This window comes from Perognathus longimembris, chromosome 28 (assembly GCF_023159225.1).
Source record: "Perognathus longimembris pacificus isolate PPM17 chromosome 28, ASM2315922v1, whole genome shotgun sequence".
Lineage (NCBI taxonomy): Eukaryota > Metazoa > Chordata > Mammalia > Rodentia > Heteromyidae > Perognathus > Perognathus longimembris.
The window spans coordinates 108292432-108315322 of record NC_063188.1 but is presented as its reverse complement, the minus strand read 5'-3'; the positions used below and the strand labels follow the sequence as shown (position 1 = coordinate 108315322).

General features: G+C 38.9%; 1 protein-coding gene across 2 annotated transcripts in view; it reads right to left on the bottom strand.

The window, feature by feature from the left end:
• Positions 1-22891, bottom strand: part of Arhgap6 (Rho GTPase activating protein 6) — a 425153-nt gene that overhangs the window by 57221 nt on the left and 345041 nt on the right. For both annotated transcript variants that reach the window (XM_048335552.1, XM_048335553.1), the window contains exon 2: positions 15234-15393. In XM_048335552.1, the coding sequence (XP_048191509.1) occupies positions 15234-15393 (160 nt within the window). The remainder of the gene's footprint in view (positions 1-15233; positions 15394-22891) is intronic.

The window sequence follows — 22891 nt, the reverse complement described above, 5'->3', positions numbered from 1 at the left end:
ACATTGCCAGAGTCTTGGCATCTATCTTTACATTTTCATTCAGTCATGGAAAGTATAGGAAATGTTCCTCTAATTGCAATTTATCTTTAATATGCAGATAAGTTTACTTATACTATTACTTAAGTCATTTCCTGTTCTTCATGATGATGTAAATCAATGTCATCTTGAACTAATCTCTGTCACTGAGTCATCAGCACATACAGCATTGACATTCATGAGCCAGAACAGTAGAACTCAATATGAAAATGGGAAAATCCACAAAACTCAGGTCTAACTTTTGCTATACCACTTACAAATTGGGTGACTTTGAACAAATCTTAGTATCTTCAACTATAAAAATGAGAATTTCTTGCGGGTACTTGTAAAAATTGAATAAATGCAGCAATGCATCAAAGATGCCTAGTGTAGAGCCTGACAAATAAATTCAGATCGAATTTTTGTGAGGGGTTTCATAGTATTCCATGTATACCTGCACCAGGATTTAATAATCTCTCCCCATTGAAAGATCATAGCCCTGCTTCTAAGTAGTGGTGACCATCTTCACATGTAGCATCTGTACTTGCAACAAATGTTGAACTTACTGAATAATAAAGACACCACTCATAATGGTGGGAAGCTGCAATCAAATTCCTGGGATGTCATCATCTAATATTGGCACTTATAATTGCCAGAACTTGTTTTGGGATTATGCCAGCTCTCAGCCTAATGTGTAGGAGGTATGAATCAGGAATCCATATTCTAATCAAATGATGGTGGAGATGCAGTCCACAAGGTAAATTATGTTGAAAAGATTATCAAGAATTGTTTTACAGGATGTTCTGAAAATGTCATAAAGCGATTCCACCCAATAAAATTAAAAAACAAACAAACAAACAAGACTCAATATCAGCAAAAGACAGAATAAGCATTCTTAAAGCCAAATGAGCATTCCTGGCAGGACTGTAAAGATTTACAGCTCCTCTTCTGTGAATTTTTGGAGTCTAAAGAGCATCATAATGTAATTAACAGGCACACTTAATTTCTCTTCCTTTTCAAAGATTTCAAAAATGCTTCTCTCTCCACAAAATGAAAAAAGGAAGTGTTTTCAGTCTTGTTGTTATAAAATTTGTAGAAGGGAGAATGATGTAAATCAGTTGTAGTGTGAAGAGCCATCACTTTCATCACTTTTATGTTCACAGTGTCATTGTTTGACCTAACTGCCAGGGACTTTTGTGACTTACTATATATACATAAATAAAATATACTCATTAGGCAAGATTCTAATGTGTTCTCCAAATAGGACTGTATTGTCTTATTTGTAATAAATGGTTTGTTCATTGTCCATAAAAATCATCCAATGTATGGCATTGTCCAAAAAGAAATATATTCTTTACCTGATTTATGTAACTGTAACCCCTCTGTATATAACCATTATAATAACAATAAAATTAAAAAAAATCATGCAGTGTAGTAACAATTTTTTTTTCTTTTTGCTGTGCTGGGGTTTGAATTCAAGGTCTTGAATTTTCTAGACAGGTGCTACACCACTCTTTTTGCTTGGGTTATTATTCAGGTAGGTCTCACATTTTGGCTGGAGGTGAAGCCTCAGATGGTAATACTCTTACCTACAGCCTCCTGCATAGCTGGGATGACAGATGCGTGCCACCATACCGGGGTATTTTTGTTTAAAGAGGGGGAGTATTGCTAACATTTTGCCCAGGCTGGCTTAGTACTGTAATCCTTCCAGTTTCTGCCGCCTGAGTAGCTGAGATTATAGGCATGACTCACCATGCCTAGTAATGGTGACCAAATTTTATTTTCAAAACGTAGTCTAATTTCTTAACTTAAATAACTGGGTGAGCAGAGTAACTAAACCAGACATTAAGGCTTCAGAGACTTTTTATATTTCTTTTTTTTTTTTTTTTTTGCCAGTCCTGGGCTTGGACTCAGGGCCTGCGCACTGTCCCTGGCTTCTTTTTGCTCAAGGCTAGCACTCTGCCACTTGAACCACAGCGCCACTTCTGGCCGTTTTCTGTATATGTGGTGCTGGGGAATTGAACCCAGGGCCTCATGTATATGAGGCAAGCTCTCTTGCCACTAGGCCATATCCCTAGCCGCTTCAGAGACTTTTAAAAAAATAAATAATGGGTAGAACTCAATATTCAAATAAAATGTTAAAGGGACAGGGTATATATACAACAGGGGATATTTTCTTCTAAAATAGAATGATTTTGAAGCTTTTAAAATTATGAGATGTATCACAGAAAGACATGCATAACTACAAACACATGGTTTAAATAAAAATTAGGAGGCCAACTCTTGTGCAGTCAGCAGACCAGTTCCCAGATATAATGTTGCTATTACTCTAAGAACCATCCGTGTGCCTCCCTCTTCACCCCATATTATTTTATGTTTGACATTTTTTTGGCAGTTGTGGGGCTTGAACTCAGGGCCCAAGTGCTGTCTCTGAGCCTCTTTGTGCTCAAGACTAGTGCTTTACCACTTGAGCCACAGCACTGCTTCTGGATTTTTCTGAATAGTTGGGAGTAATAGTATGGGAGATAAGAGTCTCCTGGAGACTCCTATGTCTCATGGAGACTTTTCTGCCAGGGCTGGCTTTGAACTGTAATCCTCAGATCTCAGCTTCCTGAGTAGCTAGGATGACAGGCGTGAGCCACAGGCACCTGGCTCATGTTTACCTTTTGTAATAATCAACTGTTAACCTTCTTTTGTAGTTTTGCCATCTATAAAGAATATGCTCCTGCGTTTCCTGCTTGGGAATGCATATAGATGGAATCACACTTAAGGCATTCTTTTGCACAAATTATACAAAGTGACAAATGATATATGATCATTTGAAACTATGCAATATTTTTGCATGCCATTTTTTTCTTTTCAAATCTGCAGGGACATGACCAGAGCTACACAATGAGACTGTTTATCCTCTCCCTTCTCCCTTGTGATTAAGCAAAAGTCTACCTTGTGATAAATAAAAAGCCTTCAGTTTGTGAAGAAAATCTCATCTTTTGTTTCCCCAGAAAGCAGAAAACAGAATCAAGAAGCTGCTGTATCCTGTGGAATAGCTTATGCTCAACTAGTTCCATGGATGTCTAGGATCACAGTTAGCAAGATAATACAATTGTGAATTTGTCTTTGTTTTCTATGACAACAGAATATCATCAGCTAGGTAATTTAGGAACAATCAAAATTTACATGGCTGGTCAGGTGCTGGTAACTCCTGCCTGCAATCCTAGCAAATCAGGAGTCTGAGAATAGCGATTCAAAGTGGGCCTCGGCAGGAAAGTTTATGAGACTTATCTCTAATGATCCACCAGAAATCCAGAAGTAGAGCTGTGGCTCAAAGTGGTAGTGCTCTAGTCTTGAGCAAAAGAGCTCAGGGAGAGCACCCAGGCCCTGAGTTCAAGCCCCAAGTCCAACAACAACAACAACAAATTATATGGCTCATGGTTCTGGAAGCTGAAAAGTTCAAGACTGAGGGATTTAATCTTTTTCATGCTTTCTTTGTCATTACATGGTGGAAAGCATCATGTGGGCATGAAAGTGGAAAACATGCAATTTCTAGCCACAGTCTCTTTTATAATTGATATAAATCCATTCACAACTATGAAGATCTCATGAGTTAAACATCTCCCATACAGGCCCCACATCCCAATACTGTTGCAAACAGGATTGAATTTCCAACATATGCTCTTTGGGGACATATTGAAACTATTAAACTTTTCAAGGATTCCAACTTTCCAAATATCAATGCCCATAGAAACATTTTTTATTTTATAGTGATGGACATGCTTGCCAACTGCTTCCAGGTTATACATTGTCCCACTGACAATGTGACCATTCACTGGGGTGTAGTACTCCATTTTTAAGGCATATTTGTTTCTCTTTCTCTAGACAAAGTACTCTGAGGGCAGAATCATGCTTCATAAGCTTTTAAAAAATTTTTGCTGGTCCTGGGGCTTGAACTCGGGGTCTACGTGCTGTCTCTGAGCTTTTATGCTCAAGGTCAACACTTTACCACCTGATCTACAGCTTCACTTTTGGCTTTTTGGTGATTAAGTGGAGTCTCACGGGCTTTCCTGACTGAACTGGCTTCGAACTGTGATCTTCAAATCTCAGCCACCTGAGTAGCTAGGATTAGAAGTGTGATCTACTGGTGCCCAGCTAAAAGGCCTCTCTTTCTCTCTCTCTCCCTTCCTCCATCCCCCTCTTTGCCAGTCCTGGGGCTTGAACTTGGGGCCTAAACACTGTCCCTGAGCTTCTTATGCTCAAGGCTAACACTCTATTACGTGAGCCACAGTGCCACTTCTGGATTTTTCTGTTTATGTGGTACTGAGGAATCAAATTCAGGGTTTCATGCATGCTAGGTAAGCACTCTACCACTAAGCTACATTCCCAGCCCTCTTTTTAACAGTCTTAATCTAAGAGGTAGGGTCTAGTAAGAGGAAGCTACCTACTGGGAACTGCCTTCTGAGAATTTTCGCCTCTCTTTCTTGTGTCTGCCATGAGATAAGTCACTTAACTCCTCCATATTCTTCCTGTCATACTGTTACCCTTCACTGAACATGGGCCCAGTCACAATGGAGCCAAGTGACCATGGACCAGAGTTTCTAAAGCCATCAGTCTAAATAAATCCTTCCTTCTCTGTTGTCTCAGGTATTTTTGTCACATTTCTGGAAACTCACTCAGAGGAAGCTGTCACGTGTACTGAATAATGAAGATGAAGAAAGAATTGCTAAGTGTCTTCTAGGACCAAAGCCTTCTTCTGATGTTACCATAGACACAGTCAAGGAACCAGAACAGTGGATAGAAAAGGGCTACAGTCAGTTCCTCATTGTTCACATGCCATTCATATATAATTATAAAAAATTTGAGCCCCAGCTGGGCACTAGTGGCTCATACCTGTAATCCTAGCTATTCATGAGCTGAGATATGAGGAACACAGTTCAATGTCAGTCTAGGCAGGAAAGTCTATGAGACTCTCATCTCCAAGTAACTACCAAAAAAGCCAGAAGTGGAGGTGTGGCTCAAGTGGTAGAGCACTAGTATTGAGCAAAAAAAAAAGCTCAGGGACAGTGCCCAGGCTCTTAGTTCGAGCCCCAAGACTGGCATCAAAAGCAAACAAAAACAAAATTTGAGCCTCAGTGTAAAATCTCGATGAATTCACATACATAGATTTTTTAGCCTCTCAAGAAAGACAGAAGAGCTGGCACCTCGGTGTCCTACATTCGGCACACTCCACGATAGCAAAGGCCACTGTGCCCATTTATTCTGGCAAGCCTTATCATTTACAACACAATTTTGAGCCTAAAAAGAAGGTTCTAGCTCATTCAAATCTTCAAAAAAATTAACAGTGCTAAGGAAAGTTTTAAGGACTATCTTTTAGCAACCTCTTTCCTATTATGCAGCCACTGCTGGCCCACTATTTACTTGACCAGAAAAATAAATTATCAGAGAAAGCAAACCAAAGGCATTCATAAGCAATGAGGGCAGCTCAGTGGAATAGTGAGAGAAAACTGGATAAAAAGGAAGTGTATGGGAAGTAGCCCTTGAGAAAAAGCATATAATCTCTGCTAAAGTTTCTCAGCCTGGACACTCACTAGTGGCATGGGACATCAGATAAGGCTGTATTTTGGGCAACTCTCCTGAACATTGTAGGATGCTTAGTAGCATCTCTTGCCCCTGTCTACTACATGTCTACTATTCCCCTTCCCCTTACCACCTTGTTGTTAAAATCAATAATGCTCCTGGTCATTACCAGGGGGGAAACTCTATGCCTGAGTATCACTGGTATATGTTGGGTGCTGGAGACTCATGCTTGTAACACTAGCTACTCAGGAGGCTGAGATCCCAGGATCACGGTTTAAAGACAGCCCTGGTAGGAAAGTCCGTGAATCTCTCTCTTTTTTTTTTTTTTTGCCAGTCCTGGGCCTTGGACTCAGGGCCTAAGCACTGTCCCTGGCTTCCTTTTGCTCAAGGCTAGCACTCTGCCACTTGAGCCACAGCGCCACTTCTGGCCATTTTCTGTATATGTGGTGCTGGGGAATCGAACCCAAGGCTTCATGTATATGAGGCAGGCTCTCTTGCCACTAGGCCATATCCCCAGCCCCGTGAATCTCTTATCTTCAATTAATCACAGAAAAAGCTGAAGTGGAGCTGTGGCTCAAGTGGTAGAGCACTAGCCTTGAGTTAAAGGAGCTCAAGGACAGTGCCCAGGCCCAGAGTTCAAGCCCCAGGACCAGCCAAAGAAAAACCATAACTCTACCTAGAGGGAAGCTGCGGTCCACATCACATGATTGTGAAGCATATTTCTCTTTTCCCTTTGTTACCAAGCTCAAGTGATACCAAATCTCAAAGAACAAAACGCTTACAAGTTATTAAGTGTTTAGATACTAGGTTAAATTTGGCACAAAATAACAATTTCTTTTAATTTATGGAGAAATATGACTTCATACAGTTATCTTTCTATCAATTTCCTAAGACTACAGAGGTGGAAAATAAAGTGAGTTACTTGAGTAAAGAGTATTCACTGCCTTATATATGAAACTGTAACCCCTTTGTACATCACTTTGACAATAAATAAATTAAAAAAAGAGTATTCAAGCTCAAATGGGAAATGGGCCCTTCCATCTATTCAACTTTGGATTTCAGTGTATGTGTAGGTGTGTGTGTGTGTGTGTGTGTGTGTGTGTGTGTGTGTGTGCATGTAAGTTCCATCCTCTTCAAGAACTCTTTCATCTTTCAGATGACTGGTTTTTAACTAAGTCTATAGTTTATAGAAGTTTCCATGTCCATGTCACTTTCTCCTTAGCAGTTCTTCACTAATTCATAACTGACAGGTGAAAGTAAGTAGGAACAAGGTGACCAACTCATTGGTCTTGATACAAATTCTATTGAATTAAACATTAAAATATACTGCTAGCACCATAGGAGCTCTAATTTCCATAATGTGTTTCTGAAGCTTCCTACATCTCCCTGGGAAAGGAAATGTTTTATTGTATTCTTAAGCAATAGAGATGCCTCTCTTTAGAGCTGAGGCTCCCCAAAGTACTTGTGAAATGTACTAATCCCCACAGTTTACATGTTAGAGTGGTGATAAAATTAACAAAGTTGTGGTCAGAAAATAAGAACATTCTGTGAGTTCTTCACTGCTTTCCTGAGAGTCAACTCTTGAAGGTCATCATCCTTCCAACTCAATTAAACACTAAAAACATTTTCAGTTCAGTCTGTGTAAATTATTTTGGCAGGACAATTAATTCTACATTTTTTTCCCTTCGGGATAGTCAAGAAGAAAAAAACAACCCTCATGAATTCTTGAATCTCAAAGCAAGTGTTTTCCTAGTACAGAAAATCATTACGCTATGTGATTTGTTAGACATCTCCTCATTCGGTCAAAACGTGAGGTCAGGGCAGCTGATTTCACGGTGTGGATGCCATGGGTTTAAAAGCTCAACCATAGTTTTTCCTTGACTAGGCATTCTTCATAATCACTGCTTAATATAACAAGTGGTCGTGATCAAATTATACCCCAGAAGAATCTTTTACTTGCTGTCACTTTTCTCCAAATTTAAATTCTATGAGTTAAAAGAAAAGATGTTTTGGAAGAGCTTATAAGCACATGTTTCTTAAGCTAAAAGCTGGCCTATCCTTTCCTATTTTTTCAGTCTTCTGACTCAATTCTTTCAGTCTCTCACCCAATCCTTAAGTTGCAAACAATATTCTTTGATTTAGTGGAGTTAAAAGTTTCCAAATATCAGAACTGAAAAAAAGTGGCTTTGGTATCATTTATCTAAGCTATATTTCCTTCCTGCAGTGTAAAGAAAGAAAGAAGGTAGGTAGGAAAACAAAAAAGATTTTTAAAAATTACCCTATATCTTTCTCACCCCCAAAATATATAAAAATGATGGAGTTTCATCATTACTTATTCTAAAGCTAAGGCTTATAATTAAAATTGAAAAGGTAAAGTCAGACAATTGTGTAAATGTATCTACTTTTGGGGTAATTTTTGATCAACATAAAGGGCTCGTTTTACCTACTTCGTTTTATAATGAACAATAAAGAAAGCAATCAAATCCTTTTAAGCCATTGATTTTAAGTCTTGGTACCTCCTAAGAATGTCTCCCAGTTGGTCCCATGAAAATAAATCTCTCAGGTTCAGAAAGTGGATAGATAAGGCAATAAGATGAAAACGACTTAGGCATTAAATTCTTCCCTTTTCCTTCCTTGTTCTTTATTATCCTTTGAGCCATTGGAAACAATTCTATATGATCTAGAAAGAAATTTGCTATGATTGAATTTTAATGTACTCCATTCTTTTTCTAAGATCCTTACTGCATAGCAGACACATGCAAGGCAGTGTGATAAGACACAGTGTAATGAATATAAGAATCAATATAAGAATACTAAGGAAAATATAAAAAGGAATGTAAGAATAATTTCCACCCTATCATTCACATGCAATGCCAGAAGATGACATTGTTATTACATACATCAGTGTTTTCTAATCCAAAGCTATCTCTATGCTGCTCCACTTCACTCAGCCCTCCCAATTCTTGTCGCATTTTCTTATGTGCTCATTCTCTGGGTAGTCATGCATCCTAGGCTGAGCCTTCATCCCAGCTTCAGGAAAGGACTCTTACTAAAAGCCAATTCCACCCTTTATTTCCATATGCAAATATTACTTTGGGCACTAGCCTTGCAATTCTAAGGAGTGAGAAGAGGAGAAAAAATACGAGGAGGCCACAGGGAAAGTCTTCTCTACTAACAAGATGCTTGCTAGCCAGATGTGGTAGGGTACAACTGAAATTCCAGCTGTTCAGGAGGTAGAGACTTGAGGATTGTGGTTCCAAGTGAGCCCAGATAAAGTTGATGCTATCTCAAAAAGAAAATAATAATAATTTTACAAAGAGCTAGAGGAATAGTTCACACAGCAAATTACTGAGTCCCTGGATTTCCATAAAAAGCTTGAAAGAGTTATTGTTCTCTGACTCTTCTCTGCTGCTCTAGGAACAGTAATGCCAAGAGCTACTAGAGCAACTCTAATCATGAGAGAACCTGGCTTTTTATTTTATTCATTTTTGAAACAATTTAAATGATCTTCAAGTAGTTGTACAAAGGGCTTTCAATTCAACATATCCATTTATGAGTGCAATATAACTTCATCAATGTCACCTCTTCCATTCTTCTCCCTCATCTTTCCCAACCCAACCCATTAGCCTGACTTTTTGCTGGTTATTTTGGAGATAGACTCTTGTAGACTTTCTTTTTGGTCTGGCTTCCAATTGAGATCCTCCATTATGCAGGCTCCTGAGTAATTAGGATTACAGGTATGAGCCACCAGTGCTCAGCAACATAGAAGAGTTCTTTTGATGAGTTTTGATAATAATGTTCTGTTTATAAAATCAAGAAGCAGGCTGGGTTTATTCTATGAGCTTTAGGTTGCTACTCCTATCTGAAAACTCCTTAAACTATTTCTCCAGAGTTTTCCATTTATAATCACTTTGTATACACCCACTAATCAAATGTTTAAATAATGTTGAGGGTATTGACTGAAAACTGTGGAATTTCAATACAAAAATGGCTTAATTAACTAATTGTCTTATTTTCTAAGGAGGCCAGAGGTAAGCCAGTTCTATGCTTCATTAATTCAGTGATTTTCCATCTTTTTTCTCTGTTAGCATCAGTGGGTCACTTTGTCCTTTGGCTGGTTCTCTCATGGTTACAGAGTTTCTATAATAGCGGCTCTTGGCATAACTGCTCCTAATAACAGTCTTAAGACTCAGAAAAGAGAGTGCTTTTTCAAATAATCTGCAAAGTCTGATTGGTTCAATAGCCATTCAGCATTTAATCACTTTTGCAGTACTAGGCTTTGAACTCAGGGCTTTGTGCTCACTATACTGATGCAATAGAAGCTGGGAAATGTCTTGTTTTTACTGGTTATTTTTACATTGGGGTCTTGTTTCATGTCCTGGTAAAAGCCTGAACCAGGATTGGCCTATTTTAGGCTTCCCACTGTTGCTGGGGTAACAGGTGCCTGCAATATAACCTTCTCTCTTGGAGAAGGAGTCTCATGGAATTTTCTACCCATGGTGGTCTGGAAGCCAGAATCTCCAGTTCTCAGCCTCCAAAGTGACTTGAGAGTACAGTGGTGCAGACCACTGTATCCATCTAAAGGCTAGGAAAAGGACTTGTGAACTTTTCTTTCTGGCAGCCTACAATTATGCTTCTCTCATTCTCAGTCTTCCTGGTAGCTGGATTATAGATATGAGCTACTGGTCCTGGCTTTGTTTTTCTTTTCGTGTGTGTGTGTGTGTGTGTGTGTGTGTGTGTGTGTGTGTGTGTGTGTGTGCCAGTCCTGGGCATTGTCCCTGAGCTTTTATGCTCAAGGCTAGTGTTCCACCACTTGAGACATTTCCAGCTTCTTTGTTGCTTAATTGGAGATAAAAGCCTCATGGATTTACCTGCCCGGGCTGGCTTTGAACCATGATCCTCAGATCTCAACTCCCTGAATAACTAGGATTACAGGCCTGAGCCACCAAGTGCTGGTGCCTGGATTTTAAAATTTCAGTGAATACTTATTTATTTTTATTTTACCCATGGAAAAAAACAAGGCAAGAAAGCACCAATGAAAGCTTCTGCTCATATTTCAGGGATGGGACTTTCTTCATGATTATCAAGTTGACTTGGGGTTGTCTAGTTCAACAGGGAGAACAGGTGTCAAAAAAAAAAACATTTCACAAACTGCAATGAAAAAAGTTTTGTCTAAGATGCTAAAGCTTTGCAATAGTTGTTGCTGCTACAGCACACGCATCTGTGCATGTGAAAATGTGAGCAGTTCAGACAAAATGCTGGTAGATAAAGATATTTCCTGAGACTATAGAAGAAGCAATTTGTGAATACTGAGGCATAAAGCTCATGGCTTAAAGAATTATGCACCTTTTTGGTAGCAGTTCTGAGTAGCACATGAGAAAATGTATGTGAGAAAGTCCTGAGCTGATAAGGAAGCATAGAGGAAAAAAAGTAGAAAAGTACTTGCAGGAAAATCACTCTGTTTATCTTTACTGAGGTAGGTGAATGAAGCAGCTTCCATCTTAAAGTATCACCAAAGTTAACTTGCTCTATCTTATACTATTTACTTGCATTTTCTCTATCAACTCACTTGGAACTCTTTGAAGACATGGTCTTCCTTTTCACCTGGTTGTATTCTCCGTTGCAGCTAAAACATAAAGTTTCACATATATGTCTTTTCTTGGCTGTATATCCAGGTGGGTGTTAGTAAAGAAAACAGTGGAACAGCACGGAAGGTCCTGTAGGGTCAGTCGTAGAGTTTGGTTGTAGATGGACAGGCACCAACCAGATGGATACGGTTCTAACCTTAAGTTAATTTCCACAGCCTTAGAGAAACTCAAGATCCTTCTTTTCTACCAAGGCCTTCAGTGACACTGTAAAGAACAAGTAAAAAGTTTTCCATACTCATATTTTTGTTTCTTTCCTTGATTGACTACTTTCCATTCGAGCTACCTTCTAAGGCTGACTGAATTATCAACCTGCAAGTAATAATGTAATAATGAATCAATTTAATGGAATATGACAAACACTAAAAGGAGAAATAGACCAAAGTAGAGAATAGGAGAGGGTATTATAGAGAATATCAAAGTGTATCTCTGATAAGGAGGTACACTTAGTTCCTTATCAGGGATAAGTGTTTGGTTCATTTTTTCCAAGGCTCAGGATGTAAAATATATCCCTCACTGCCAGTCTTCAGAAGAGGTTGTCAAAATTATTTCTTTTATGTGAAATAGTACTATAAATAGCTTCAATAGTGAGATCAGTATGTCTTGGACTCATTATCCACCTGCCTCTATTCTTCTGAGTGCTAGGATTACAGTGTGTTCCATCGTGCTTGGTCACCTAATTTCTTTCATCCACATTATAATCATTCCTTTGGGTACTACATCAGTTTCCCACCACTGCTATTACAAGTGACCACAGACTTAGTGACAAACAACTCCAATTTGTGATCTTATAGCTGTGCAGGTGAAAGTCCGAAATAGGTCTTCCTGGGCTAAAATCAAGGCACCAGCAGGCATGTGTTCCTTTTTGGAGACCCCAAGAGAGAATCTTTCTTTTCCTTTTACCCTTGTAACTTCTATAGACTGTCTGCTTTCCTTGGCCTGTGGCCTACTCCTTCTATATTCAAAGCAAACGGCCTTGTATCTAACTGGCCATACTTTCTTAATCACACCCTTCTCTGACATATAGGCTAGGAAGTTTTCTCCATTTGTAACTACTCACACAATTAGTTTGGACCTTCTCAGAGAATCCAGGATATTGTCCAATGACCTTAATTTATCACATTTGCTAAGTTCTATTTGGTATGTGAAATAACATATTCACAGGCTCCAAGGAATAGGATGTGGCTGTCTTGGGGGGGAGGGGGTGTCATTATTACACTGACCACAGACATCATGTCCCTCTCTCTCTTGTCATTAAACTCAACTAGAAAATCCTAACTAGGGTTAAGGAATTTAAAGTACAAGATGAAATGTTTTGTTTTAACAGTTTTGAATTGCCAGGATGTTTATTTTGCATTTTAAATTTCTAGTTACTAACCCCAGATGGATTTTTGGCCTGAAACCCTGCAACATTGCTAGTTCATTACATTCCCTCTTTTCTATATTCCTCTCCTCTTTCCTCAGATTTCCATGCCCTCTTCCCTATATTTTTCTAAATGATGAAATGCTTCCTATTTCACCAGGATGGAGAAGCAAACTATAGTGACATTTCACACAATCTTCTACCATCTTGTAATTTACTTGCACATGTGCCCATTCATCTGATATCTATTATTATAGCTCCAGAAAATACAAAACTGTTCACTTGTGCCTTGGATTCACTGCTGCAGTCCATTTTAGGATATCATCTCACTAACATTCCAACCATCCAGTCCTCAATTCTCTCTCTGTTGAATCTTGATAGCTAATGACTATGTTATGTCATTCTTTTGAGCCCTGGAAACACGAGTCACATGAAAGTAGAGGGCTTGCTGGGTATATATCCATAAGGAAACCTGCACAATCACTTTTTAGGTGTTAGCAAATAGAAATAGAAACTCAATTATCTTCCATTTTTACAAATATGGTATTATCTCTTTAGTTCAAGTCCTTGGGTAATGCATTGATTTTCCTGGGGAAAATATTTGTGTGAGTCTGAAAATGTTTATCTTTGGTGGGGTGGGAGGCTTGCATAGGATTAAGTGGCCACATTCAGCCCAAACTATTGTCGTTGCACTTGGCACAGGCCATACATAAAAATATGTCAATATATGTTCCATTATTATACTAAGCTCTCCTCCAAAATAGCTTCAAAAACTCTTGGGTGATGTCTTATTTGTTTCCCACTCAGTCACACAATTCCTTCTGTCCTCCATAAGTGAGAAAATGTATGTGGAAATAATTACTTCCTATTTTGCTGGAAGCTACCAAAATAACACATGGTCCAAAAGTGTCTTTTTCTAACATCTTAATAGGGTGAATCTTTCTCAGAAAAAAATCCAATGAAAATGGAACCTCTAGCAGACAGGCTATAGAACATTGTTCAGTAAAGATTATGGGAAGGAGTGTGTAGGTGAGGGATGGGTGGAATGTTGAAAGGGGTGACATTGATCAAGATATATCATATTCATAAACTGTGTTGTTAGATGACAACTCCCTTGTACAACTACTTTGAGCTAAAAATTACTATCATAAAAAGATTATTTAATGTACTTTTAAAAAGAAGCAAAAATGAGAATGATTAACTGGATTTTTAAAAGCAAAGTTACTATGAATACGAATTGGGTTTGCTAACATTTGCAGTTTATTCAGAAGGAAAAGAGTGTCTACTCACAAGGAAAGGATACAGGACCCTAGAAGTTCGGGTACATGGACTACCCTGTGAGCTAATTGTGAGGAAGGGACAGGCTTGCTCTCCACCCTAGGTAAGACCAGATGAGGGAGGAGATCCTACCCTTGAGTAAAACTGACACAATCTGACAGTCATTGGTAAAGTTTTCACAACTGTCCATGTGATTTTTTTCTAACCTTCAAGGTGGGAGCATCTATCTATTAGAAATGTGCTGTCCCTCTTCTGCTTTCCTTTTAAGTTTCAATTACACTGGCCAGTTCTACCACTGGTGGGCAGACATATGGCATTAGCATAGCATTGCATATTTTCCTTCTGCTTTACATTTGCCTTCTGTAACACATTAGTACAAAATGTAAAGTGTCTTGAAGATGATAGTAACATTCACAGACTTGTGTGGATTTAAAGAATTCTAATGCGTGCTTCTCATCTTTCTGGGCATCAGGACCTGTGTCAAAGCATCAGCTAACTAGGTGTGCCTGGGCTCCAGTGTCATAGTGATGAAGCCCAGCTTATGCACACCTGGTGAAAAAAACATATAAGGGAATTAACTGCCACAAAATGCCCCATTCTGAGTTTGCAAGAGATCAAGTGACAACTTTAGTAGAATGGTAAAACAGTCTTTTCAAATGTTGATTTTGAAATCAAATCAAGACAGGTCACACTTTTCCCCACCCCTTTAAAACGAACATACTAAAAGGTCTTTCCCATTGCTTACCATGAGGCCATGGAGACTGTGGAGAGATACATGGGTTGTCTGAGTGATTGAGAGTGTGTGTGTGTGTGTGTGTGCACGCGTGCGTGCCTGCACTTGCACACGCATGCTCTCTCTCACACCAGTATGAGGGCATAAACTCAGAGTCTGGGCACTTTTATCACTCAAGGCTAGCACTCTACTACTTGAGTCACAGCTCCATTTCCAGCTGTTTACTGGTTAATTGGAGATATGAATTTCATTGACTTCCTCCCCAGGCTGGCTCGTGGTATCAATCCATGATCATCATCTCTCAGCTTCCAGAGTAGCTATGCTTATAGATGTGAGAAGCTAATTCCTGGTTAACTATGTAAACTGTTGAAATACACATGGCTTCCCTTTTTATACCCCAAGTTGACCCTTGCTTTTGGCAAATGTGTTAGCTGACATGAAAATTGTCCTACTTGGCCATGTCTTTCAAAATGGTCATAAATGCCAGGCAATGACCAAGAAGCTAGTATTTCCTTCCTGTGTTAGTATGAAGTGTGGGAAGGCTTTACAAAGTGTGCAGCTTTGGCGGAGCAGCTGCCAGCTTGCAGTGTTCCCCAGCAGAAAGGCAGACACGCACATGGGTCCTTACCTTTGGGAATGGTGATCTGACAGCTCAGGTCACAGTCCTGCTGTAACTGATAAAAAGCCACTTCCTGCAGCCGGGCGCGTTCCAGCTCTGAGAGACTCTGGATGGGGACTGACCTCAGCCGCACGCTTCGGCCTGACATGCTGTTCCAGGTGAAGTCACCCTAAGGGCCAAGGGAAAAACAATGGTTACATAGTTGGCCTGCTTCTCACAAACCTCATCCCCTTTCTTAGTCAGTAGACAATTGCAAAAATCAAATTAATGTAGCTGCTGCATCAGATGATTTTATCTGATGATGCATACATAAATACATAGACCAGCCTTTTGACTGAAAACATACAATGACCTGCTGAAGTGATCAATATTTCTACCCAATCTTACATAATATTAAAAAAATAATAACATGTATAAGAAAAATATGGTTCCAGGAACTCCTGTAGGTACCAAATATTTTACTAAACATATTTTATTAAAAGTGATATTTCTCATATAATTTACACACATGGTTCTGTATACTTGGGATAATTTCTAGATTATTTATAATACATAACAAAATGTAAGTGGTATGTAAACAGTTGTTATATTGTTTATGGAATAATAATATAAGAAGTGCTTGAAACCTGCTTTTGCTCAAAAGGACTAACTTCTCATCACTTATGAGCGAACAAACACCTAGGCATGCCTGCCTCTATTGGGTATCTAAGTTACAGCTAAATCATTCACCTTGCAGTCACCTTGAAATCTCAGAAAAGCAAGACTTATTAATGCCATGTTTACAAAGAGGGATGAAGGAAACTACTCCATAGGGAAGGAACATCAGAACCTTCCCAGCACTAGAAATAACTTCTCAGGAACCCTTCCCATAATAAGGACTGAAATAATGGTCAGCCAGGTTGCACTTGTGACTGGGTCTGCTTAACTATGAATTGCTACCCCCCCCATTCTTTGTCTATTTAAATCTAAACCTCATGGCCATGTTCTTAAAATGGCTGAAGTACTATTTTCCCATGGCTATCAGTGTCAGGTAATAAATGTTTTCCTTCCCTTCATCATTACTAGCTCTTTATTTGGTGTAGGGTAAAATGGGCAGACTTGACTTGTGAGATCTGATGGGCCTGGGGTTTAAAATTCCAGTTTTCATGACAAGGGAAAAAGGTCTGTAGATGTTCCATATAGATGTTGGTATGTGTGTGTGTGTGTGTGTGTGTGTGTGTGTGTGTGTGTGTGTGTGTGTGTGTATACGTGCATGCACGTGCACACACGTCTATCCTGAGGCTAAACTCAGAGTCTGGTTGCTGTTGGTGAGCTTTATGATTCAAGGCTAACATTCTACCACTTGAGCCACAGCTTTACTTCTGGCTTTTTGGTGACTCATTGGAGATAAGAGTCTGATGGATTTTCTTGCCTGGGCTGGCTTCAAACCATGATCCTCAGATCTCAGCCTCCTGAAAGGCTAGGGTTAGAGGTGTGAGCCAGTAATGCCCAGCTCCATATTTTAATTGAGAAAATTTTTTTCAAGGTTAGTTAAATCTGTGGATGCGAAGTCTAAGTATAAAGAAGGCTAACTGAATCTAGAGCATATACTTACAAAATATATAATATGTTCTTATTATAGTAATACCAAAATTTGAGTAATATATAACATATCTAAATATAATAGAATGATAAAGATGATAAAACTGAGCCTTGGGGAGTTTAAGCAATTTTTGTTCAGTCATAAGGACACAAACTAAAAAGATATGGCTTTAAAATCTACAGCAAAATTGTAACTGCTGAGTTTCTTTCTCTAGCACTCTAATGAGTTACTTTGATCACAATAACTACAGAAACATGACCAATGACATTTTATGGAGACACTTGTTAAAATACTTAGAATCATATGTTTGGATACCTATCTTCACATTTCTGCCCATTGAGAATACTGGGCTCCCACTCAATGCAGACAGTGAGAAATGGATGGCCCAAGAAAGAATAGTTCACTGTCTTCTGAAACCATGTTCTCTTACAAAAGAAGACTTCCTACAAATCACAGGTAACAGCCACAGTGCCACAGATTTGAAGACTCAGCTATCTCTCCATAATTAGGCAAATGTCTGAGCACAGGGAGGCACTGGCCCACACAGTCAGAGACTCATTGCAGAATCTTGTAAACGTTTGCTTGAAGAAGTCATTCACCTTAAAAGAAGGGACATTGGAGCCAGATTTCAGTGTTGCTCATGCCTGTAATCCTAGCTAATATCTGAGGAACATGGTTCAAAGCTGACTTAGGGAGACAAACCTGTGAGACTCTTTTCTCTAATAACTGGCAAAAGCTGAACGTTGAAGGTATGGCTCAAAGGGTACAGTGCTAGACTTGAGCCATAAAAGCTAAGGCATAAAATCCAGAGTCTGAGTTCAAACTTCAATACCAATACACACACACACACACACACACACACACACACACACACACACACACAGAGAGAGAGAGAGAGAGAGAAAGTCAGAAAGAGTAGTCCAGATACTTTTCTTTTTGCCCATACTAATGAGGACTTCCTACCCAGAATGTTCATTCTAAAGAGTATGTAGCATTATGCTAACTTTACAGTACCTTCCTCTTTTCTTTTTTTCTTTTTGCTTGGTCACGGGTCCTGAACTCTGGGCCTGGGCGCTGTCCCTGAGCCTCTCAGCTCAAAGCTAGCCATCTACCACTTGAGCCACAGCACCACTTCCAGTTTTCTGGTAGTTAATTGGAGATAAGAGTCTCATGGACTTTCCTGCCAGGGCTGCCTTTGAACCTGAACCGTGATCCTCAGATCTCAGCCTCCTGTGTAGCTAGGATTACAGGTGTGAGCCACCAGTGCCTGGCTAGCACTTTCCTCTTTATTTGAGGTTACATTTACTTCTTCAAGAAGTGAAGCTATTATACTCCAGAAGGAGCAGAACGTAAGTATGGTAAGTAAAAGGTATAGAGCATTAACAGGAAAGGGGCAGTGGAGAAAAAGATTTACAGTTATAGACAGGGGAGCCAGGCAACATTTAAGCAAGGGCTAATGGAAGCAAAGGCTTTTTGTTCATCAGTTGTGACACGTATGAATTTATGTCCAGTGGATAATGATGATGCTCAGGGAGGAAGGGCTGTGGGAAGATGAACCAGTAAACAAAATGAGTAGACAGCAGTCTACTCATTCAAACGGAAGGAAGTCCTTCCAGTCTATTTTAGAGTTGTCCTCTTTGATAAAACTACACCAAGCACAAGTTTCAACACTTAGGATTTGTTTGTGTCCTTTACTTGCACCCTGTAAGCGTAGGCCATCATAAAGCACATTTTCAATGAATTGCTTTTTCTCTGCAAATGGTAAGTCCCAGATGAGTTTGTGACTTTTAGATAGGAAGCATGGGTGCCTAAGGGAGTTGATTGCTGTTGGAAATGTCAAAATGTAACCATATGTCTGTTTTTGAAAGCATTTAAAAATGTGACCAGCAGTGGATTTAATTATCTCTGGCAGGGGTTAGCAAATCTCTTTTTAAAATGAAGCTTTTTTAGAATTAAGGGCTCCATAGTAAATATTTCAGGTTTTGTGGGCCTCGTGGCTTCTGTTGCAATAACTCACACTACCTTTGGAGCACAAAAGGAGCCAGAGGTAATTTATAAGTAAACGGCTTTAGCAAATTTCAAACATCATTTATAAAAACAGATGATAAGCTGGATTTAACTGATGTGGTATAGTTTGCCAATCTCGGGACTGTAGTTTATGAGGGAAGTAAATCAATGTCTATAAGAAATATTTCACTTTTGTTCATCTGCCTGTTCAATTAATTCAAACACTATTTATAGTTAGGGACCATTTATTACATTCTAAGTACTATAGTAGATTTTGAATGATTGAGATAGTGACACAGTCTTGGTCTTCAAAGGGTTAACCTTCAGGTAGGAAAACCACAGCAGTCTATAAGATACAGAGTGTGATACTAGATGTAAACAACAAATGCAGAAGGTGCCATCTGTTTGGAGATCAAGGAAGTCATGGTAGAAAAGGTAGTAGAAAAAAGGAAATTTTAAAGTTGAAAAAGAGAGATAAGAATTTGTCTAGTAGAAATGCAACTTCGTAGGAAACAATGGCAAATGAGCTTGAAAGAATTGGCCTAATCAGGGCATTACAAAGGGGGAGGAGGGACCAGCTAGGGCCCACGGGTGGGGGGAGGTGGAGGGCAGTGAAGCTAAGTACAAGTCAGGGCCAGATCCTCTACAGCATTCTCTGTGGGCAGTGCCAAAGTATATTCGATTTTTGTCTATAGGCAAGTACTAATCACTAGGGAATCTTGAGCAAGAGAAGAACATGGCCAGAAATGGGAAATGTGATTGGAAATAAATTTCATAACAATTGAAAGACAGAGCAAATTAAAGATGCTGACAAGATGCTAGGCTAAGTATGATGTGATTCAAACTTGAATAGACATTTTAATGAGCTACAAAATGCTAGCGTACAAGGGTAGAAAATCAATGTGATGCTATGTGTTTCAGAGTAGAGCTAATCCAATATATTCATGCCCACCCATTATCCTTCAGAGAAACATTGGCATAAATACAAAAGGTCAATGTCACCACAAAGTGACAAACAAACACCCACAAAGAGTACCAAAGCCCATCAATACAGCTTAGAAAGTGTTTCTGGCTATTTCTCAACTGTAAAAATGTGTGGTCTAGGCCAGTATTTTTCCTTGGTGATTGTTTATCTCAGAAATGGATGACTCATTGTATAACTTTCTCAGTCCGACTCTTGAGTGGTCTTCACCAGATTTTTTTCTAAGGATTGAAAATGGATGATTCTAAATTTTCTCCAATTTTTAAAACAATGTAGATGCTGTTTTAAATTCTGCATTTGAGGTGTTGGGATCAAACCCATACTACTAGACATACATTCTATCACAGTGACATCTCCAGCTAAATGTAGGTGAAATTGGAACTGGCACCATGCCTCTGAATAAACTAAAGACCCTGATAGTTGTCAAAACATCTTTTACTTCTAAGACACAATGTGCCAATATTAGTAAAGGGTGGCATATATGATTTTAAAAAAAGATATACCATCACAGTTCTTTGTGGGAGTTGATGTTACTCACAGGGAGACATTTGGCAATGTCTGGTGAGTTTTCAAATGATCACAGCTGGGAAGGAGGGGGGGTGGGATTCTGCAATTCATCCTACAATGCTGAGCGAAATCCCCTGTAGTAAAGTCTCAATAGTTTGGAAGTTGAGAAACCTTGGCGTGGCATAGAATTGGTCTGCTATTAAATTCAACGGTGGTGTCAGGAAATAGTAATAATTATTTATACATTTTGCTAATCATCTAAAGCATGATTTATATATTCTTATGCATATCATGTATTGTTATGCACCAAAACAGAATCATAGGACTTATTTTGAACTAACTTAGAGACAAAGAAATATCACCAAACAATTTAGCAGAAGTCATCAATAGAGAAAAACTCACCCACAGCATTATCTAACAATCTTATCTTTCCTGTCAGAAGTATATATCTCCAAATGTACAAGAAGAAGCAAAAGACAACCCCCAAACCCAACAATCTAAAGTCTATGACTCATCCAGAAAGGTAATTCTTTTGAGCTAAGCTGTATCTTTAGACTTAATTTGCCAGAGAAATATAATTCATCAAAATAATTTTGGTTTTGGTCTTGACCACACTATTTTCTTGTATTCTTGGGGCTGGTTTCTAACAGTAGCAGTTCTTTAGCCACATCCAACTATAAACTACCCAGGACTAAGGGAACCCACAAAGGGTAAAACAGGGCTGCTCAAAATGTGGTTTATGGATGCAAGGTGTCAGAATCACTTTGAAAAGATGAATGCTGGCTGTCACGCAGCTTCTTGGCCTTTAAAGAAACCTTGGGAATTAGTGTCACAAGAAATAGGAACAAACCACTTCTCTCATGAAGCAGCATGCTAAGATGATTATTATTTTTACACAATGTAGGTTGAGACCTTCTAGGTTCGTAGTACAGACTTGGGTTCAATTGATGGGAACTTTTTCACAAGATTTGGAACATCTCTGAGCCTTCTTTCTCATAAGTAGCTCAGTAAAAAGCAAGACTTCACTCAGGTGTATAGGAATTGTACAAGACAATTCAAGTGATTTCTAGTAGAAGAGCTTCTGAGCTTCTGACAGCTGTGAATAAGTGGTCAGTTAAGTTGTAATTAATATTAATCATCACTCTAAATTTGCATCTCCATCTTAAGCCTGGCAGTTCTAGTGACATCAAAGTCTTTAGAAATATGTGGCAAATACAGGAATAGATAGTTCTACTTCATGTCAGTTTTTCTAGGTTACAGCTAGACTATAGTTTTATAAAGGTGAGAAGCAGAAGAAAAGATAAAGCAGCTAGGTTATGGCCTGAAAAGTGGCCTGCTCTTTAGATCAATCATACCAAAGATCAAATTTCTTGACATTTATTTCTTAATGAGATTGGTAGTCACTTATTAATAATTAATAAAGCCAAATTTCCCAGGTAATCATAGTGTGTTCCTGAAATATGGCATACATTTAAATGCTAAACCTACAGCCAATATTCTGAAAAGGTCTGACATGTTCTTTATAATTCCAAATAAACACAGGGTGATGAAATATCAAGCAACTCCCTTCTTCATGAGCTCCCAGAGAAAACTGAGCATGTTTATGTGGTTGGTCATAGCCTTGGTTACAATTTTTAAAAAGGTTATTCTTCTATGACTCAATAGGATAATATTTGCTAACTTTTCTTGATTCTTCAAGCACTTCTCAACTGATGTTTTTGGGGAGAGAGTACTATATACATTTTAATATTTGGTTTATTGATTCTGGCCTTTAAAAAATAACTGAAGCCTTTCTTTTTTATTCTATGCCAGTACTGGGCCTTGAACTCAGAGCCTACGCACTGTCCCCTTAGCTTTTTCAATCAGGGCTGGTACTCTGCAAATTGAGCCACATATCCATTTCCAACCTTTTGCTGGCTAATTGGAGATAAATAATCTCACAGACCTTACTGCCTGGGCTAGCTTCAAACCTCAATCCTCAGCTCGCAGCCTCTTGCACAGGTAGGATGATAAGCCTGATCCACTGAATGTGATTCATTATTATCTTTAAGCAGGGATTTTAGAAGATTATGCACAGTTGGCAAGGATGGTAATAATCCATTTTTCAGTTTTTCCGTTGGCATATTAGCTATTTATTGCTACATGAGGAATGTCCAAACATGTCATAGTACTATGATGAAAAAAATTCCATGTTACTCATTCAACACATAGTTTGTGAGTTCCTTCTATAGGCTAGATTTGGTTGAAGGTCCCTGAGGTTCATTAGTGAACAACCCTGTCCTCCTATAGCTTCCAGGTTGATGGAGGAAAGCAGAAAACAAATACAATAAACAAGCAAGTTATACAAATGACAAGATCACAGAGTCTAGAGCAATCGGCAGTGCATGAGAAGTATCAGAGGTGCCGAGAGTGCCTCCTAGGAGCCTTCTTGAGAACAGGATATCTGAGACAGCCTTTAAGAATGTGATGGAGGGCCAGTACCAAAAACCAAAAGACAAAAAAAAAAAGAATGTGATGGAATAAGCAGGCAGAATCTGACTGATATACAAGGGTGATGTGGTATAGTGGTTAAAAGCAAGGCCTGTCTGA